The sequence below is a fragment of the Anabrus simplex genome, chromosome 6 (assembly GCF_040414725.1).
Source record: "Anabrus simplex isolate iqAnaSimp1 chromosome 6, ASM4041472v1, whole genome shotgun sequence".
Classification (NCBI taxonomy): Eukaryota; Metazoa; Arthropoda; class Insecta; order Orthoptera; family Tettigoniidae; genus Anabrus; species Anabrus simplex.
In genome coordinates, this window is record NC_090270.1 from 92,334,131 (window position 1) to 92,349,957 (window position 15,827).

General features: G+C 38.3%; 1 protein-coding gene across 10 annotated transcripts in view; it reads right to left on the reverse strand.

Moving 5' to 3' along the window:
- trol (terribly reduced optic lobes) overlaps positions 1–15,827 on the reverse strand; it is a 918,151-nt gene that overhangs the window by 352,309 nt on the left and 550,015 nt on the right. For all 10 annotated transcript variants that reach the window (XM_067149795.2, XM_067149796.2, XM_067149794.2 and 7 more), the window contains one exon: positions 6,601–6,795. In XM_067149795.2, coding sequence (XP_067005896.2) covers positions 6,601–6,795 — 195 coding nt within the window. The remainder of the gene's footprint in view (positions 1–6,600; positions 6,796–15,827) is intronic.

A 15,827-nucleotide genomic window follows, 5' to 3' on the forward strand; every position in this document is an offset into this window, starting at 1 on the left:
TAAAATACTGTAGACTAAACTTATATTAGTTGACAGACCCTAGAAGACACAAGGGTGTCAGAGGAAGGGAGCTGAAATCTCTGATATTTCCTCCTTCTTTCTGTAAAATTAATACTGTACATATCCTAATATACTATCAAGGGTACAAAATGATCACACTGACAAAAAGAAAGTTAAAGGCAAGACACTTACTAAGCAGATCACACATTCCTCACGAGGTTAATAAAAGGTGTTTAGAATGTAATTTTGTATACTATTTTATAATCATCAGAGAGTGGATTTTGAGACACAAGCCAATAGCTAAATCCAGATGCGAGGGCAGTGATGCTTCCTTCATTGTTTGCTCATTTTTGAACAATGATGTAATAATGATACACCACAAGGAAGTATAATGATTTTCATTCCGAAGCATTATTTTCAGATTTCTACAATTCAAGCAGAAGACATTATTTCTCAGGTAATACTGTATGTTTTACTCATATTATTATTGTAAAAGTATTCAACAATATCATTCAGTACTCAAACTCAAAAGAAAAATAGCACAATTTTCTACACTTTTGACTGTAAATTTTCAAAATGATGACATATTTAATTTCTTTAACAGTCCACTCCCTGACAACAAAGAAATAACAAAAAATGTTTATGCAAAATTACTACATCTGCTGAACACTTTTTTAATTAAACAAACTACTGAAAATTAGTGAACAAATCTGTAAACTATTTAGTTAGAGATACACTCATGGGCAATTGATAGGAACAAGAAAAGGAACACAAAATAGGACAAACATCATAACAATGGGTGATTTGGCTGTGCAGTTAGGGGCAGGCAGCTGTGAGTTTGCATCTGGGAGATAGTGGATTCGAACTCCACTGCCGGCAGCCCTGAAGATGGTTTTCCGTGGTTTTCCATTTTCACACCAGGCATATGCTGGGGCTGTACCTTAATTAAGGCCATGGTCACTTCCTTCCCACTCCTATCTCATCATCATGTTAGTGTGATTTAAAACAACATTGTAAAAAAAAAAAAAAAAAAAAACAACCCATAATGACAGGTCAGTGTGGGAAGAGAAGACAAGGACAAACATGAAAAGACAAAAGGACAATCTTCACATCCTCACACACACTGACATACACCAATAAATTGGCTCTCTCCTCATCAGTCCCAGTTCTTCCTCATCCTTTTTTCAGCCCTCCACGAGCTTGCTTCTGCTTTCCAGCTTCATCAGGAGGGCAGGCATCAACACTCATTGAGGGGCCATCTCGACAGAACTTCAGCCTTGACGTGGGAAGTGTAGGATAAGAAGAAATACAGGAAAAGGGAAGAAGCATAGGATACAGAAAAATACAGGTGGTGAAAATTAGGAACATAGGACAAAAACAAAAGGAGAAAAGGGTCCCGACAGGATAATGTAAGTATTGGAAAGAAACAAACAAATGTCAAATCAAGTCACATATAGAGAGATAAGAACAGAACTGGGATTCATGAGGAGATAGCCTATTTATTCTTGGATGGCAGTGTGTGAGGATGTGAAGATTGTCCTTGTACTTCTGTGTTTTCATGTTTGACCTTGTCTCCTTTTTCTATTGAAAATGACCTGCCATTATGTTCATCCTATTTCATGTTCCTTTTGTTGTTCCTGTCTCTATATATGTGCCTTGATTTGACACTCGTTTGTTTCTTTTAGATACTCATGAGCAATTGAATTGGTGATGGCTCCTGTAGTGGGGAAATGGCAATGTGCTTGGCCACAAGTAATAGGATGCAATAGGATGTAATAGGTCGGCGTGGCATGTAACAGCAAGGAAATCAGATCTTGTACAGACTGCGTGAGTAAAGTTCAGTACAGGATGGGTAAGACACAAGACCTCAGGGCATTTGATCGCAGCCAGATCGTTGGCACCGGAGCTATGGGCCACTCCATCTATGAAGTCATGCAGGCACCGGGCTTGCCAAGGGCCACTGTATCAAGAGGGTACCGTGAGTACATGGATCCGAGCAAAACCACTGCTGCCAAGGTCAACTGTTGTGGTGTGTGACGCTTTGATGAGAAGGGTCACCGTTGGCTAGCTCAGATCGTAAGAAAGTGTAGACAGGCCACAGTGTAGCAGATAATTCATCAATTCAACGTTAGATATCAATGATGTATGAGCAGCCATACTCCAGAACCATCTCCTCACCTACGAGGTATAGAAGCAAGCATCCCACAACGGTACCTCTGCTCAACACCCGTCACAAGGCACAACTGACATGGGCAAAGGAACACTGCCATTGAATGCACAAAGCATAGAGAAAGGTCACCTAGACAGGTGAGTCGAGGTACCAGTTGGTACACACTGATGGCCTGGTGTGAGTGCATCGTCAAACACATTAGGCAATGAATCCTCTTGACAGGAGGCTACAGTTCAAACCAGTGAAAGAGGTATCCTCATATGGAGACTGTTCGTATGGGATGAAATTGCACCCTTGGTAAATCTGACAACATCCCTCATGGTGAACATTACAGGAACCAGTTGGCGGATCATGTTCAGACCTTTGCTCACCTCCAGCACCATGCAGCCAACCTATACCTACAGCAAGACAATGCTCCAGTCCTTCACTCCAGAACTGTGGCCACCTGGTTCAATAAACACTCCATTGATGTGAAGATGCTTGCCTGGGCCCCTGAGGAACTCTGATCTCAATCCCATTGAGCACATATGGGATGCTTTTGCGTGCCCTGCACCCAGCTCCAACCAATCTTCATGGGTTATGAGAGACTGTGCAGCTATCGTGGATCAGTACGGTTCCCTAATCCTTCTGGTGTCAAGTGGACTCCGTACCATGCCGTATCACTGCCGCCATCAAGGTGAAAGCAGGTGCTACATGCTACTAGCCAGTTATCTCTAATTCAATTGCTCACGAGTGTATATTAATGAGCAACAACAGATGGGAGGAGGCCTTTAGGAGTTAACTGCACTGGTATGTGCCACGTGCAGAAACAGTATCTAAGACTAGTCAGATGAAATGCAATTTCCTAACTAAAACAGTGTTTCCTTTCCTTCCCTCTCTGTATGTTAATGAAGAGAAAAATGCATGTGTGTGACAGAGAAAAATAATTAAAGTGCTCCCAACAATGGGTTTGTGACAGATTTCAGGGATTCCATGACGAACCAAAACTTAACCGTGGGTGGACGGACGAAAGAAGACAGGCTGCCAGAGAGAGGATGCTGAAGTTCTGGGCTGTGAGGAAGGCTTCCAGAAACATGTAATTGTTATCTAATGTGTTCTCTAATGGCCGTAAACAAATATATATATATATATATATTATCATGTTCTAAGTCCGGCTCCATGGCTAAATGGTTAGCGTGCTGGCCTTGGTCACAGGCGTCCCGGGTTCAATTCCTGGCAGGGTCGGGAATTTTAAACATTACTGGTTAATTTTGCTGGCACGGGGGCTGGGTGTATATGTTGTCTTCATCATCATTTCATCCTCATAATGAAGGCAGGTCACCTACGGGAGTCAAATCAAAAGACCCGCATCTGGCGAGCCGAACTTGTCCTCAGACACTCCTGGCACTAAAAGCCGTATTACAAATGTTCTTGAGAAAAACCATCTCCATTACCTGTACATATCATCTGGAGCAGTGGAAAGTAAAGCATTTGACATCCATGGACAACCTGCACACTTGGGTGCGAGATGATGACGATGATGATGATGAGGTAGAAGGTGAAATTTAGTGTCGGGCCATAGCTTACTCCTGTCAAATAACACCAAGGGTTCTGCTCAAGGCTTAAAGTCTCCATCAGACAGACAAATCACTATCAACAGTGTTATATGCTCTCACTTCATGTGAACACTGCAGAGAGGTTTGAAATTGAATCCAGGATTTTGGAACACAATCTACACATTTGAAAATGTATACCACCACCTTCCCTACCCTGCAAGTCAACATTCTGAAGGCATCTTTTTTTCTCCCTCACGAATGGGACTCGAACCAGCTAACCACGGTGTACTGTACCATTGAGACTTGACACCTTAATGATTATGGCCACCGTGCAGACTTACAAATAGGTATTAACCTGGAACTATTTATATTTTAGACTGAGTTAACCCCAAGCCTATGTGCCATCCAGAAATAGAAAACCTATTTCTAAATTTATTAACTTCCTGATGGAAAATTGAATCCACATTTATCTGGGTGAATCAAATATGTCTTTAGTGCCTAAGGTAGGCAGCCCCCAAACATACCTGACTAAAAACTTTCAAGTGTGCAATGCTTAATGGGGAAGGCCAAATTGCGACTTGCACATGACTTATCAAATATCAATCAGAGATGCATCAATTTGTAGATAATAATTGCAAACTCAATCTTTTATTCATCCAAGGCACGGGAAGATACCTGCCTGAAGCTTAGTCAATATTACTAACAAACACAAGTAAACAAAGAAGAGCAGATGAATAGCAATTAGGCACATATATTTTCTGTCATGGGCATAATTTAAAAGACATATTATCTACATATTTCCAAGAATACAAGCACTAATGGCTCCGCTACCCTCCACTTACACCTTCGCCTGGGGACTAAGTGGAATGGAACAAGTCTTGCAAGGAAAGTTCATGTACCCAGAAATCACTGATTTTATGTAAACTTTGCATACATTAAATAAGCCAAGATTAACATAATGGCCAAAATATTTCTTTCAGAAATTACCTCGTGTGACCTTCAGAAAGCAATGGTATCATGCTGCAGAAAATAAGACAAAAAAGAAGACCAATAAAGAAAGAGAAGCCATGGCAGCAGCAGATATATTCGTAGCAGTTAGAGTCCTACGGCCACGAAAAGGTGTGTAACATTTATCAGAGCAGATTCAATCTGGATAAGTGTAGGGAAGGACTTGACTTTAAAAGGGGAAGAATCAGTTGCCGCTACATGTGTCTACCACATATAATTACACTATAATGTCAACAGTTACGGCAAGTGGTGAATTTTTTGGGGCCTTTATGCATCACTTTAAGAGAGTCAAAAGGTGTATTTGATAAGACGTTGAAAAATACTCATGTTGGTTGCATGAAGTTTCTAACAACGGAATCTGTACAAGTGAATGGATGGTTTAATGATGTATTCAAGTATAATAGACCATCTAGTAAATTTGCATTCCTTCTGGATTCCTGAACAAAATGTAGATTAATATACACTGATGATGATCTCTCCTGGTGCCACAGTTTACTATCAGCCACTAAATGTATACAGGTTTAGAGTATGGAAAGGCTTTACAGAGATTATCTGTCACATACCACCAGCTGTCATCTCCTCATTCTTGCCCCATGTGGTAATATGACTGGTACCGAAGACAGTATCTGTCCAAAAGTCCTGGAGCCTTTGAGCACTCTGTGAAATATTGTTTTGACAACGGTAACATAAAATGTTCCACTTGTCCTTATCTTTGATTCATTAGGTGCGATTGCTGTAAAACCACTTTGTGGTGGTAGTGATTATTAGTTTAAAAGGAAGTATAACTGGGCAACCATCCTCCATAAAACCGCCTTGAGCTTTCAACATTTCTACTATGAGCATCATTGCTGCAGAAACTATAAGCAGCAACTTGCTTTCCTGCGTAGTGTTCTTTGTTATACTGGTGTATTATTTATATTTGTACCTTTATTTTCCCCCCCACAACTATCTTATTCTGTTGCAGAAATTAAATTATTTCACTTAATGATGCAGCATCTTTTCCACGATATGCTACACAGTTATTAACGGAATGAAAGATTAGTGGCACAGTCTCTCGACGAGTGATTCCAGCACACGCCGCAGTCCTGTGTAGCAAAACATGTTAATTAAAACATATGAACTTGAAACTCTTTCTGTAGATTAATTTCTGAAAGAAATGTTTGGCCATTGCATTATTCTGGCTCATTTAATATGTGTGCAAAAATGTATGTAAGATTGGTGATTCTCTGGTATGCAAACTTCCCTTGTTAGTCTATCCTCCATTGCAGCCAAAAATTTTGGAGTTTTATGCACTTCCTTTATGTGTACTCTATTATTGCATGCTCATAGAGTAACCTGTGGAGGGAGGGTGAAGAGGAGAGTAAGTAAACAGAATTTTTAAAAGCAGGAAAGATCACAATATGAAGATAAAGTTGGAATTAAACAGGAAAAATTGGGGTGAATATCAATTTATAGGAAGAGGAATCAGGGATTGGAATAATTTACCGAAAGAGAAGTTCGTTAAATTCCCAAATTATGTGAAATAAATTAAGAAAAGACTAGGTAAACAAATGATACCTGCCATCTGGGTGACAGCCTTAAATGCAGATTAGGACAGATGGACGAACGGACCGACCGACCGACCACTATCCACCTGTTTCCTATGCATATATGTTTGATAATTCATGATGACTCAATAGATATGCCACTGTTTTCCCCAGTTAGATCCCTGATAACAGGTGTAATTTTATAACCATAATTTATCTTTCTTAACAGCTTCCAGTTGATTCACTTAATTAGATAATGACACTTGCTGTACTTCTACAGCTAACATACTTGTATTCCAGGAAACGTAGAGGTATTAAATATTATACTTAACCAGTAACAAGAACAAATCATTTCACTCACTGCAATAAGCCTCCTCCTCATCAGAGAAGTCCTGACAATCCATACGTTTATTGCACACCGCAGAACGTGGAATGCATTCTCGGCTCAAACGGCATTGGAACTGTCCATAGCCACATGGTGACTGAGGTGAAGGTGTTGTAGTAGTTGTCGTTGTTGTTGTTGTTGTTGTTGTGGTTGTAGTATTTGGAGAGTAATCTGGAAATCAAAAACGTACAATAAAAGACTTAAAGCACTTAAAGTCCTGAGTGAACTAATAAAGAATTCTGTATCTTTTCTGTTATAGTTAATAAAACATTGTTCAAAAATATATGAGCATTATTCAATAACAATCAATTTCTACTGGAAGAAAACATTAGAAATTCTGTCTCTCTCTTTTAAACAGATATATGAAAAAATTGCAGGCTTTCAATGCAGTATGACCAATTTAATATCCATGTGAAGACAGAGAAAAAATATAATTATGACACTCTTATGGATTACTAGCATGTATTCGCAGTGAAGCCAGGTGTATTAATTCAACTGTTAGATGTTTTTAAACCATATATTTAAAAAACTAAAAACTATTATATCTATTTACACATGTTGTATGAATACATTGTTACTTTCAAGGCTTAAAATACCGGGTTGATGAATTGTGTAAATAATATTGAAACTGTTTGTTTGTTTGTTTGTTTGTTTGTTTGTTTGTTTGTTTGCTTGTTTGTTTGTTTGTTTGTTTGCTTGTTTGTTTGTTTGTTTGCTTGTTTGTTTGTTTATTTATTTCAAGGCAGTCTGTGAAACCTCTTATTAATGCCTGATCAAGGTTAAATGATTTGCAGAACTTTACAAATAAAAGGAGAGGAATGGTTCCTCTAGCACCAACTATTAATCCTATGACTTCGATATTATCCAACTGGTATACTTGTGGATAGAATGGGATGGTTGGTTCATATGTTGTTTTCTTTTCCTCATATACCTCATTGAATTGTGTTTTGAATGTCTCGAATCTGATCATCTGATCTATTATAAAGTCCTTTTGGTGGTCTTTGAAGTCTATCATGTCAATTCAACAGGTGCTGCCTGTAACAGAGAGACTGTGAACCTCTTTGAAGACTGTAAAGCCTGAGTTCCTTAACACTTGAGCAATGACAGATCATATTTTATGACGCCTAGAATTTCATAGAGCTTCTTCATGCGAGCAGTAACTGAGGATGTGAGCAAGCGTTTCTACCTCGTTGTGGCAGTGCCAACAACAGTTAGTGTCCATGGTCCTGCATGGAATAGCTCGTACGGTCACTACATTGCTGTTATTTCCAAGGCATCACACCATTCACTACAACATAATACCCGCTGATTGGCTGGAGGGTGTTGACTCCTTTTACTTTATGTGGGAGGTCACACCACCTACTAAATTCAAATTCTCTCAACTTGGTTCTTATTTCCCAAGGGTCTAAGAGAGTCATCCTTGTTATTCAATACGCTGTCATCTGGTGTTAGACGAAGACTTTTCAAACAGTTGAGGCTGTTTTCTTTTGGTTCCCTTGTATTTAGTATGTAAGGATTTCTGGAATTAAAGAATATTCCAAGACATTAATGCACTAAAGAACAGCCTCCCAACATGAACGGAATAGCCCTCGTCCTTTGAATTTTCTAGGACTGTATCTCATGGTGTCTGGCATATCAATGTTCTTTCAAAGTGCATCTGATCATTTTATCTGTATATTCAAGAAATTTTACAGGAATTTGTTTGGAGGGAGTTGCTTGGAACTGATAAAGAAGAGATGGAAAAATTAAGGCATTTAGAATACAGAATTTTTTTAAATTTTGCAAAAGAGGTGAGGATGCCAGAGATTCTAACTTGTTCCTTATATTAATCATTGCAGCTTTAGAGTTGAATGTGATAATACACTTAAAATTCACTCCCAAATATTTGATTGATTATCCTGGAGAGATGCCCATGGCATTTCCTCTGTAAATTGAGATATCTTTACCAATGAGTTTACCTTGAACAATATTGATACATAATGACTTAGACAGATTAATATTCAAACCAATCTCAATGAATCCTTGATTTGCCATTCATGCAAGTTCAAGAGCAGACTGTGTATCTTTGCTGATGATGATGGTATCATCTCCGAAGTTTAAAACAGTAAACGACTTAAGGTCAGGTATTCCAGTAAACCTATATTCTGTTGCAACAGGTTCCTTGTTGAGTACACAGACAGGAATTCTGCATTGTGGTCCACTATTACCAAGAACATGGCAAACTGATTTTCTCCTCTGATTATCAATATTATACTTGCGTTAGCCGATATTCATATTTTACTTATCTCTTGGTTCTATCGTGCTTTGTGTGCCTTTCAGGGTCTGATGATATCATATATTTCCTCTGAATATTTAGGTCCTTCCTATTTTTCCTCAGGTCATAATACCTGTAAACAGTGTGCTTAGGTCCAGGAAGAATATCAATAACTCGGGCAAAGAATTGTGTGAATTCATGTACTCTGTCTGAAAACTGATTGTCATCCATATTTTCCTCGAATTTCCTTTTCCATTTCACAATCCCTGATGTTAATAGATTAACAATTGAGTTTGAACAAGGAGGATTATCTTTAATCATGAAGGAAGAGGGAGAGGACATTGATGATTCAGAAGTGTTGGCAGAAATGTTCGTCTGACGAGATGCAAGTCTCAGTCGTTGAACATCAGGATGAGATTTGCTTATGTGAATGCTGACACCTTCTTTCTTTTTTCTTCCACAGAAATTTAATCCACAAAACTGACACTGGATTGGGACATTGTGCAATGTGCTTATTATTAGAAAAATGGGACTAAGATTCTAGGCAAAAGGTATAAGACTGAATGCATTTCATTCGTCAGTGCCTCAGACAGTTTCTGTGCAGACTAAGCTCATTAATAATGTAATGGTTCACTGATGTATAACCTCTATGCTATAACAGATCTGTTTCAGTCGAGTGCTTTGGATCTAGGAAGGGAAAATTGTTACTTCCTAAGTATCCTCTTCAATAATATTGTAACTATAGACGTTTCCTTACTTTTTGTAGCTGAGTACGTTGGACAACATTTCCTTATCTGTAGGGGAACTTGATACCAGCTAATATCTGTGACTTTTATGTTTTTACTGGTGGAATCCTTGTATTCATATTTAAAAACATGCACCCAGCATTCAATCCAACTTACTGTGATTTCAATGTTTTTTCTCATTTTTCTGTATAGAGCTTCTGCCCTTCCATTTGGAACTAAGATGTATAATGTGTTTGCCTTTCCAACCCTTGAATAACCTACAGTTGACCATGGGAGAAGCATGGGAGAACATCGAGTCATACAACTTTAGATGTAGATTTTGATTTCATAGGAAAAACACCCATTAAGATGCATGGCTAGTGCATTTAGAGGATGACACTGCAGAGGCTACTTGGAGCCACTGCCAGTGCCGATGCATGATAAGGTACCTGGTCTCTATTATAAACACTGACGCCTGCTAGGCCATCAGAAGATGTGGATGTTGTTAGTGTTGGTCATCCCCTTTATGGGGCCCATATGATTGTAAACTCTATGAATTCTTTCAATCAAGTGTGAACCAAGTTTAATCCTGTTAGTTTAATAGATCTTTGGTGCTAATTCTATTGTTAAATCTTATACATTTTTCTTTGCCTTTTTGACAATTCCTTCATTCTCTCTTGGTTAAAGAAAAGTTGTAGAAATTGTTTATCTGAAGATCATACCCGATTTAATACCAAAACTGTTCTAGAAATTTATTGATCATAAATTTGTTATCACTGTATACTGTTCCCTGTTTCATAATTAATGCAGCAAATTTAGTAATGTAATGTTTCTCTTGAGAACAAAGTCAAACTTCAAACTCAGCCCTCCTTCATTGTCTCTTGTCACTTGTGAGCTGGCGTAATTCACTCTTTGGTCAAAGTTTCACGACTGCTTTTATTTTCTTTACTGGGAATTAATGGTAAGTGCGTGTAAAAATAATCCTATTTCCTCCTTGTTCCATCCATGGATCCCTCTTGGTATCCCAGCATCTGCACATCTCATCTCTGTTACATCCATTTTTAAATTTGAGTCCAGGACAAATATGTCAATTGCTAGATATAGTACTATTTTGCTGACAGTAGATGAAATGTTACTTTCAGATGAAATATTAATAAGATCATTATATCACAGCGATGTTAGTAAAATGTATTCCTACTGATGATGGTGATAATGATGCTTATCTAGGCCATTGGCCCCACACTCCTATTGAGAGACTGTCTGTCTGCAGCCTCCTGCCCCCCAAAAAAATTTGAATATTGTCACACTGTGTTATTTTTTAATTTTATTGTTATAGTAGAACCTACTTCTTTTCAGTTTTGACTTGGTTAATCTACAACTGTGATGTTCTTCAGTCTGTCAAAACTAATTCACGATAAATGTGTTGTTGGCCAACCCTTGTCCCATTTCTCTGCAGGGTTGGGTATGAAGCGAGATAAATCATCGTAGCAAGTTTCTATGTCTGGATGCCCTTCCTGACACCAACCTCATCAGAGGGTTAATGAGATGAAATGAATGAGGTGATATATGATTGTAGGAAGGGAGAGGGTGAAACTAGTGCCAGCACATATAGTACTCCTATTGAAAAGGATTAACATCCCCATCCGAGAGACTAGTCACCATCAAAAGCGTCATATGCCCTCACTCCATAGAACACTACAGAGAAGTTTTATGATTGAATCACTGCCTTTGGTATGCACTCTAGTGATTAGAAACTGTATACCACCATTCTTTCCTAATCTGACAGCCAACATTCTGATGCTGAATTTTTTTCAACCAACAGGGCTATAACTGGCTAACCATGGTGTTGGACCATATAGATTTGATGTCTTAGTGATCATGGCCAACAGGTGGGCAGTTCAAGATAAATAAAATTAGAAAATACCTGAAAAGGAAAACATTTAATAACAGATTATACATGAAAAATGTAATCAAAAACAGAACATGTTTTGTTCCTGGAAGAAAATCATCAGATTCTATCACATCACACTTATTATTATTACTAATAATTGATAAATACTGTTAACAAGTGTAAAAACTTTTATGTTAACATTCTGTGTACACTGTCCTTATCATTGTTGAAATGTTTGAACTCATATGAATGAAATTATATAGTTCATGGAGTAGGTTACTGTAGTCACGTCCTAGTTCATGAACCATGGGCAATGGCTGAGTGCCTAGTAAGTGATCCTGAGAGTCGGGATATGGAGTGGGAGTGGGCATCTCAGACATATTCTGAGTCATGGTCCTCCTTGTGCTTAGGCGGCCAGGACTATACAATCCACCAGTGCTCCCAAACCCATTAGAGAGATCCTCACAGGGACTATGTGTAAGTTAGGTAGCATCTTGCCTCACAGAATTACCAAGCTCAGAACATTTTAAGCAAGCATCAGACATACTGGAGTAATGGAGTTCCATTTCCATTTGACAGGTGAGGGAGTGTTCATAACGGGTTTTAAAAAGGAAGGGGCAAAGTGTGCTGTAGGACTGTTCATCAGGTATACTACTGCATGCAGCACAGTTTCAGTTAGGCACATAAATAAGTGAATGATTTGGATAGATTTGGCAGTTGGAGGAATTAGGACAAGAATTGTCTCAGTCTATTCACCATGTAAGGGTGCAAATGAGGAGGAAGTTAACAAGTCTTATGAAGCAATGAGTGACATCAATAATAATGTTATTTGCTGTACGTCCAACTAACTACATTTTTATGGTTTTTGAGGACGCCAAGGTGCCAGAATTTAGTCCTGCAGGAGTTCTTTTACGTGCCAGTAAATCTATCAACACGAGGCTGACGTATTTGAACACCTTCAAATACCATCGGACTGAGCCAGGATCGAACCTACCAAGTTGGGGTCAGAAGGCCAGTGCCTCAACCGTCTGAGCCACTCAGCCTGGCGAGTGACATCATAGTCAAGGTCAACAGCAAGGACAGGATAGTGCTAATGGGTGATTTCAGTATGAGAGTTTGAAATAGAACTGAAGGATATGAGAAGGTGATGGGTAAATGTGGGGAAGATATGGAAGCTAATAGAAATCTGAAATGTATACTGGACTTCTGTGTTTGGATGGGATTAGTTACAAATACATTCTTGAAGCATAAAGCTACTCACTGTTACACATGGGAGAATATGGGCACCAAATCCACAACAGATTATATCATAACAGATTTTGAATTCAGGACATCTGTTAGGAATCTGCAGGTATTCAAGGAATTTCTTTGTATGATACAGACCACTATCTCATATCTTTTTTTTTTTTTTTGCTAGTTGCTTTATGTCACACCGACACAGATAGGTCTTATGGCGATGATGGGACAGGGAAGGGCTAGGAGTGGGAAGGAAGCAGCCATGGCCTTAATTAAGGTACAGCCCCAGCATTTGCCTGGTGTGAAAATGGGAAACCACGGAAAACCATTTTCAGGGCTGCTGACAGCATCTCAAGACCTAGGATAGAGAAAGTGAAATCTGTCTGCAGACAAATAAGAGTAGAATCTCCAGGATGAGAAAATCAGATGTAAGTACATGGATATAATTAGTGAAAAGTTCCAAACAATACAGTAAGCATGATCAGGATATTGAAAGGGTGACATACAGGGATGCTGTAGTAGAAACAGCAAGAAAATGCCTCAGGACAACTGTGTGTAAAGATGGGAGAGAGCAAACATCTTTTTTGAATGATGAAGTGAGAGCAGCTTGTAAATGTAAAAAGAAGATGTATCAAAAAATGGCTGCAAACAAGGACTGATGCAGACAGGAAATTGTACAAAGATGAAAGAAACAGAGCAAAACAAGTCATTGTTGAATCCAGGAAGAAGTCTTGAGGTGGTTTCGGTAATAGCCTGGAAAGGCTAGGTCTAGCGGCCGGGAAACCTTTCTGGACAGTAATAAAGAAAGAAAGGGAGGGAAAAAAGAAAATGAATAGCGTTGTGGGTAAATCAGGTGAGCTCTTAATGGATCCCAGGGAATCACTGGACAGGTTGAAGGAATATTTGTATAATCCTCTCAACGTAAAAGAAAATCTTTCTTCTGACATCACAAACAACCAAGCTCATGGGAGGAAGACAATGATGTAGATGAAATTACACCTGAGGAAGTAGAAAGGATGGTAAATGAACTACATTGTTTTAAAGCAGCAGGAATAGATGAAATTAGACCTGAAATGGCAAAATATAGTGGGAAAGACAGGGATGAAATGGCTTCACAGAGTAATAAGAATAGCATGAAATATTAGTAAGGTACCTTCTGATTGGATGAAAGCAGTAATTGCACCTATCTATAAGTAAGGGGATAGGAAGGACTGAAGCAACTGGTGACCTGACTTGACAAAAGAAACTGACAATGAGAATACCCCAACACTTCAAGTTAATTAACTTCTAATATTTACATGCACACAATTACGTGCATTGTTTAGTTTGTATAGTTTAGTAACAGGAATGACTCCCAATAACGTGAAGTACAAATAGTGATGGAGAATTTTAAGTCAATCCTTAATAATGTTTACGGCGATTTTATTTAGACAAGTTAAAGACAATCCGAGGCTTTTCATATGTTTCCAGGTCAACAGCAGCACAGCACCCCTACTGCAAAAGAGTAGTCCTATAAAATGCCAGTTTTTCAATGGAACATGATAGTGATCAGAGAGGTACAGTAGACAGGGTTCGTAGATGGACTTCTTCTCATAGTTGACTTCAGATGCCCGATGTTGATCCCATTCAAAGCAAATTGTTGGATCTAATACAACAGTTTTTCCTGTGCGCCGGTTTACTGCAACAATATCAGCTCATCTAAAAGATCCTTTAGAAGACTCGCAGAGTACTCCTTCGTGGGTTTCCCATCCTAACGATCTCAAGGATGAGGCTAAAGCACTTCTCAGTTTGTGATGTCTTGCATTCACCAGCTTTGGGTCATGAGCCCAGCACGTATCCAAGAGTTTCAATCTCACTGCAGTCCGGAAAATAGCAGTGGGTTGTGCTGGAACATACATCCAGTATTGCGCAAACCACTGTAATGTTGCATGACATCTTCAGAGCATTTGTTCATTTGGACAAATAATTTTTATTTATTTTACATTTCATGCCCTACATTGGACCACTCTAGTCAATTATACAAAGGATTTCTTGATTTCCTATCAGCCCAATATTTTTTCATTCTGAGAGATGCTGCCTTCCTTTGTTCCGTTGAAAATACCCTCCCCCATTGGTCCTTTCATTGATCTTGGTCTGTCGCCTGGTATGCGTGTGTCTTGAAGTATCTCAATTTTTTCTGTTTTTTCTTTAGATCATCTATTGTTATTTGTAGTTCTTTAATAATAATAATAATAATAATAATAATAATAATAATAATAATAATAATAATAATAATAATAATAATAATAATACATCATACTGGTAAACAAGAAAACTGGGACGACTTTCATTATTGACATCGCTATCCCCAATGACACCAACATTGACAGGAAGTACAGTGAAAAAATCTCCAAGTACAAACAACTTGCAGAAGAGATAAAGAGGATCTGGAAGATGAAACTGGTACGAATAGTTCCTGTGATTCTGTCAGTCAACGGCCTCATTCCACACACACTTCACAAGAGTCTGCGAGAACTGGGTCTTCCACTGAACATCTACAAAATTATGCAACATTTTGTCCTCCTGTCAACATGCAACATTGTGCGATCGTTCCTCTTGCAAGAATGAAGATCCCGTGATCTACAGTTTTGTATATACCTGTACATCAACGTTTGTATTATAATGTGTAAATACTTTAATTATGTAAGGCACTTGGTGCATCCCGTGCCCCATTACTACCCATATTTCCTGTGGAGAGGTGTATGAATAATAATAATAATAATAATAATAATAATAATAATAATAATAATAATAATAATAATAATAATAATAATAATAATAATGTGTGATTTGATAGAATCTGATGATGTTGATGATGTTCTTTCAAGATATAATTTATCTTTTTCATGTACAATCTTTTATTAACAGTTCTCTTTTTCAGGTACTTTCCAATTTTATTTGTCCTGAATTAATTTGGACAGACTGAAGTACCTTACAGTTGTAGATACAGCTTTTTGTGTGCCAAAATAGATTGAAGTTATGTTGTAGAAGATATGCAATGCTAGGAGAAAATGTCTATGTAAGATGCTTTTCCACTTCGGCTACTGTCTGGTCCTTT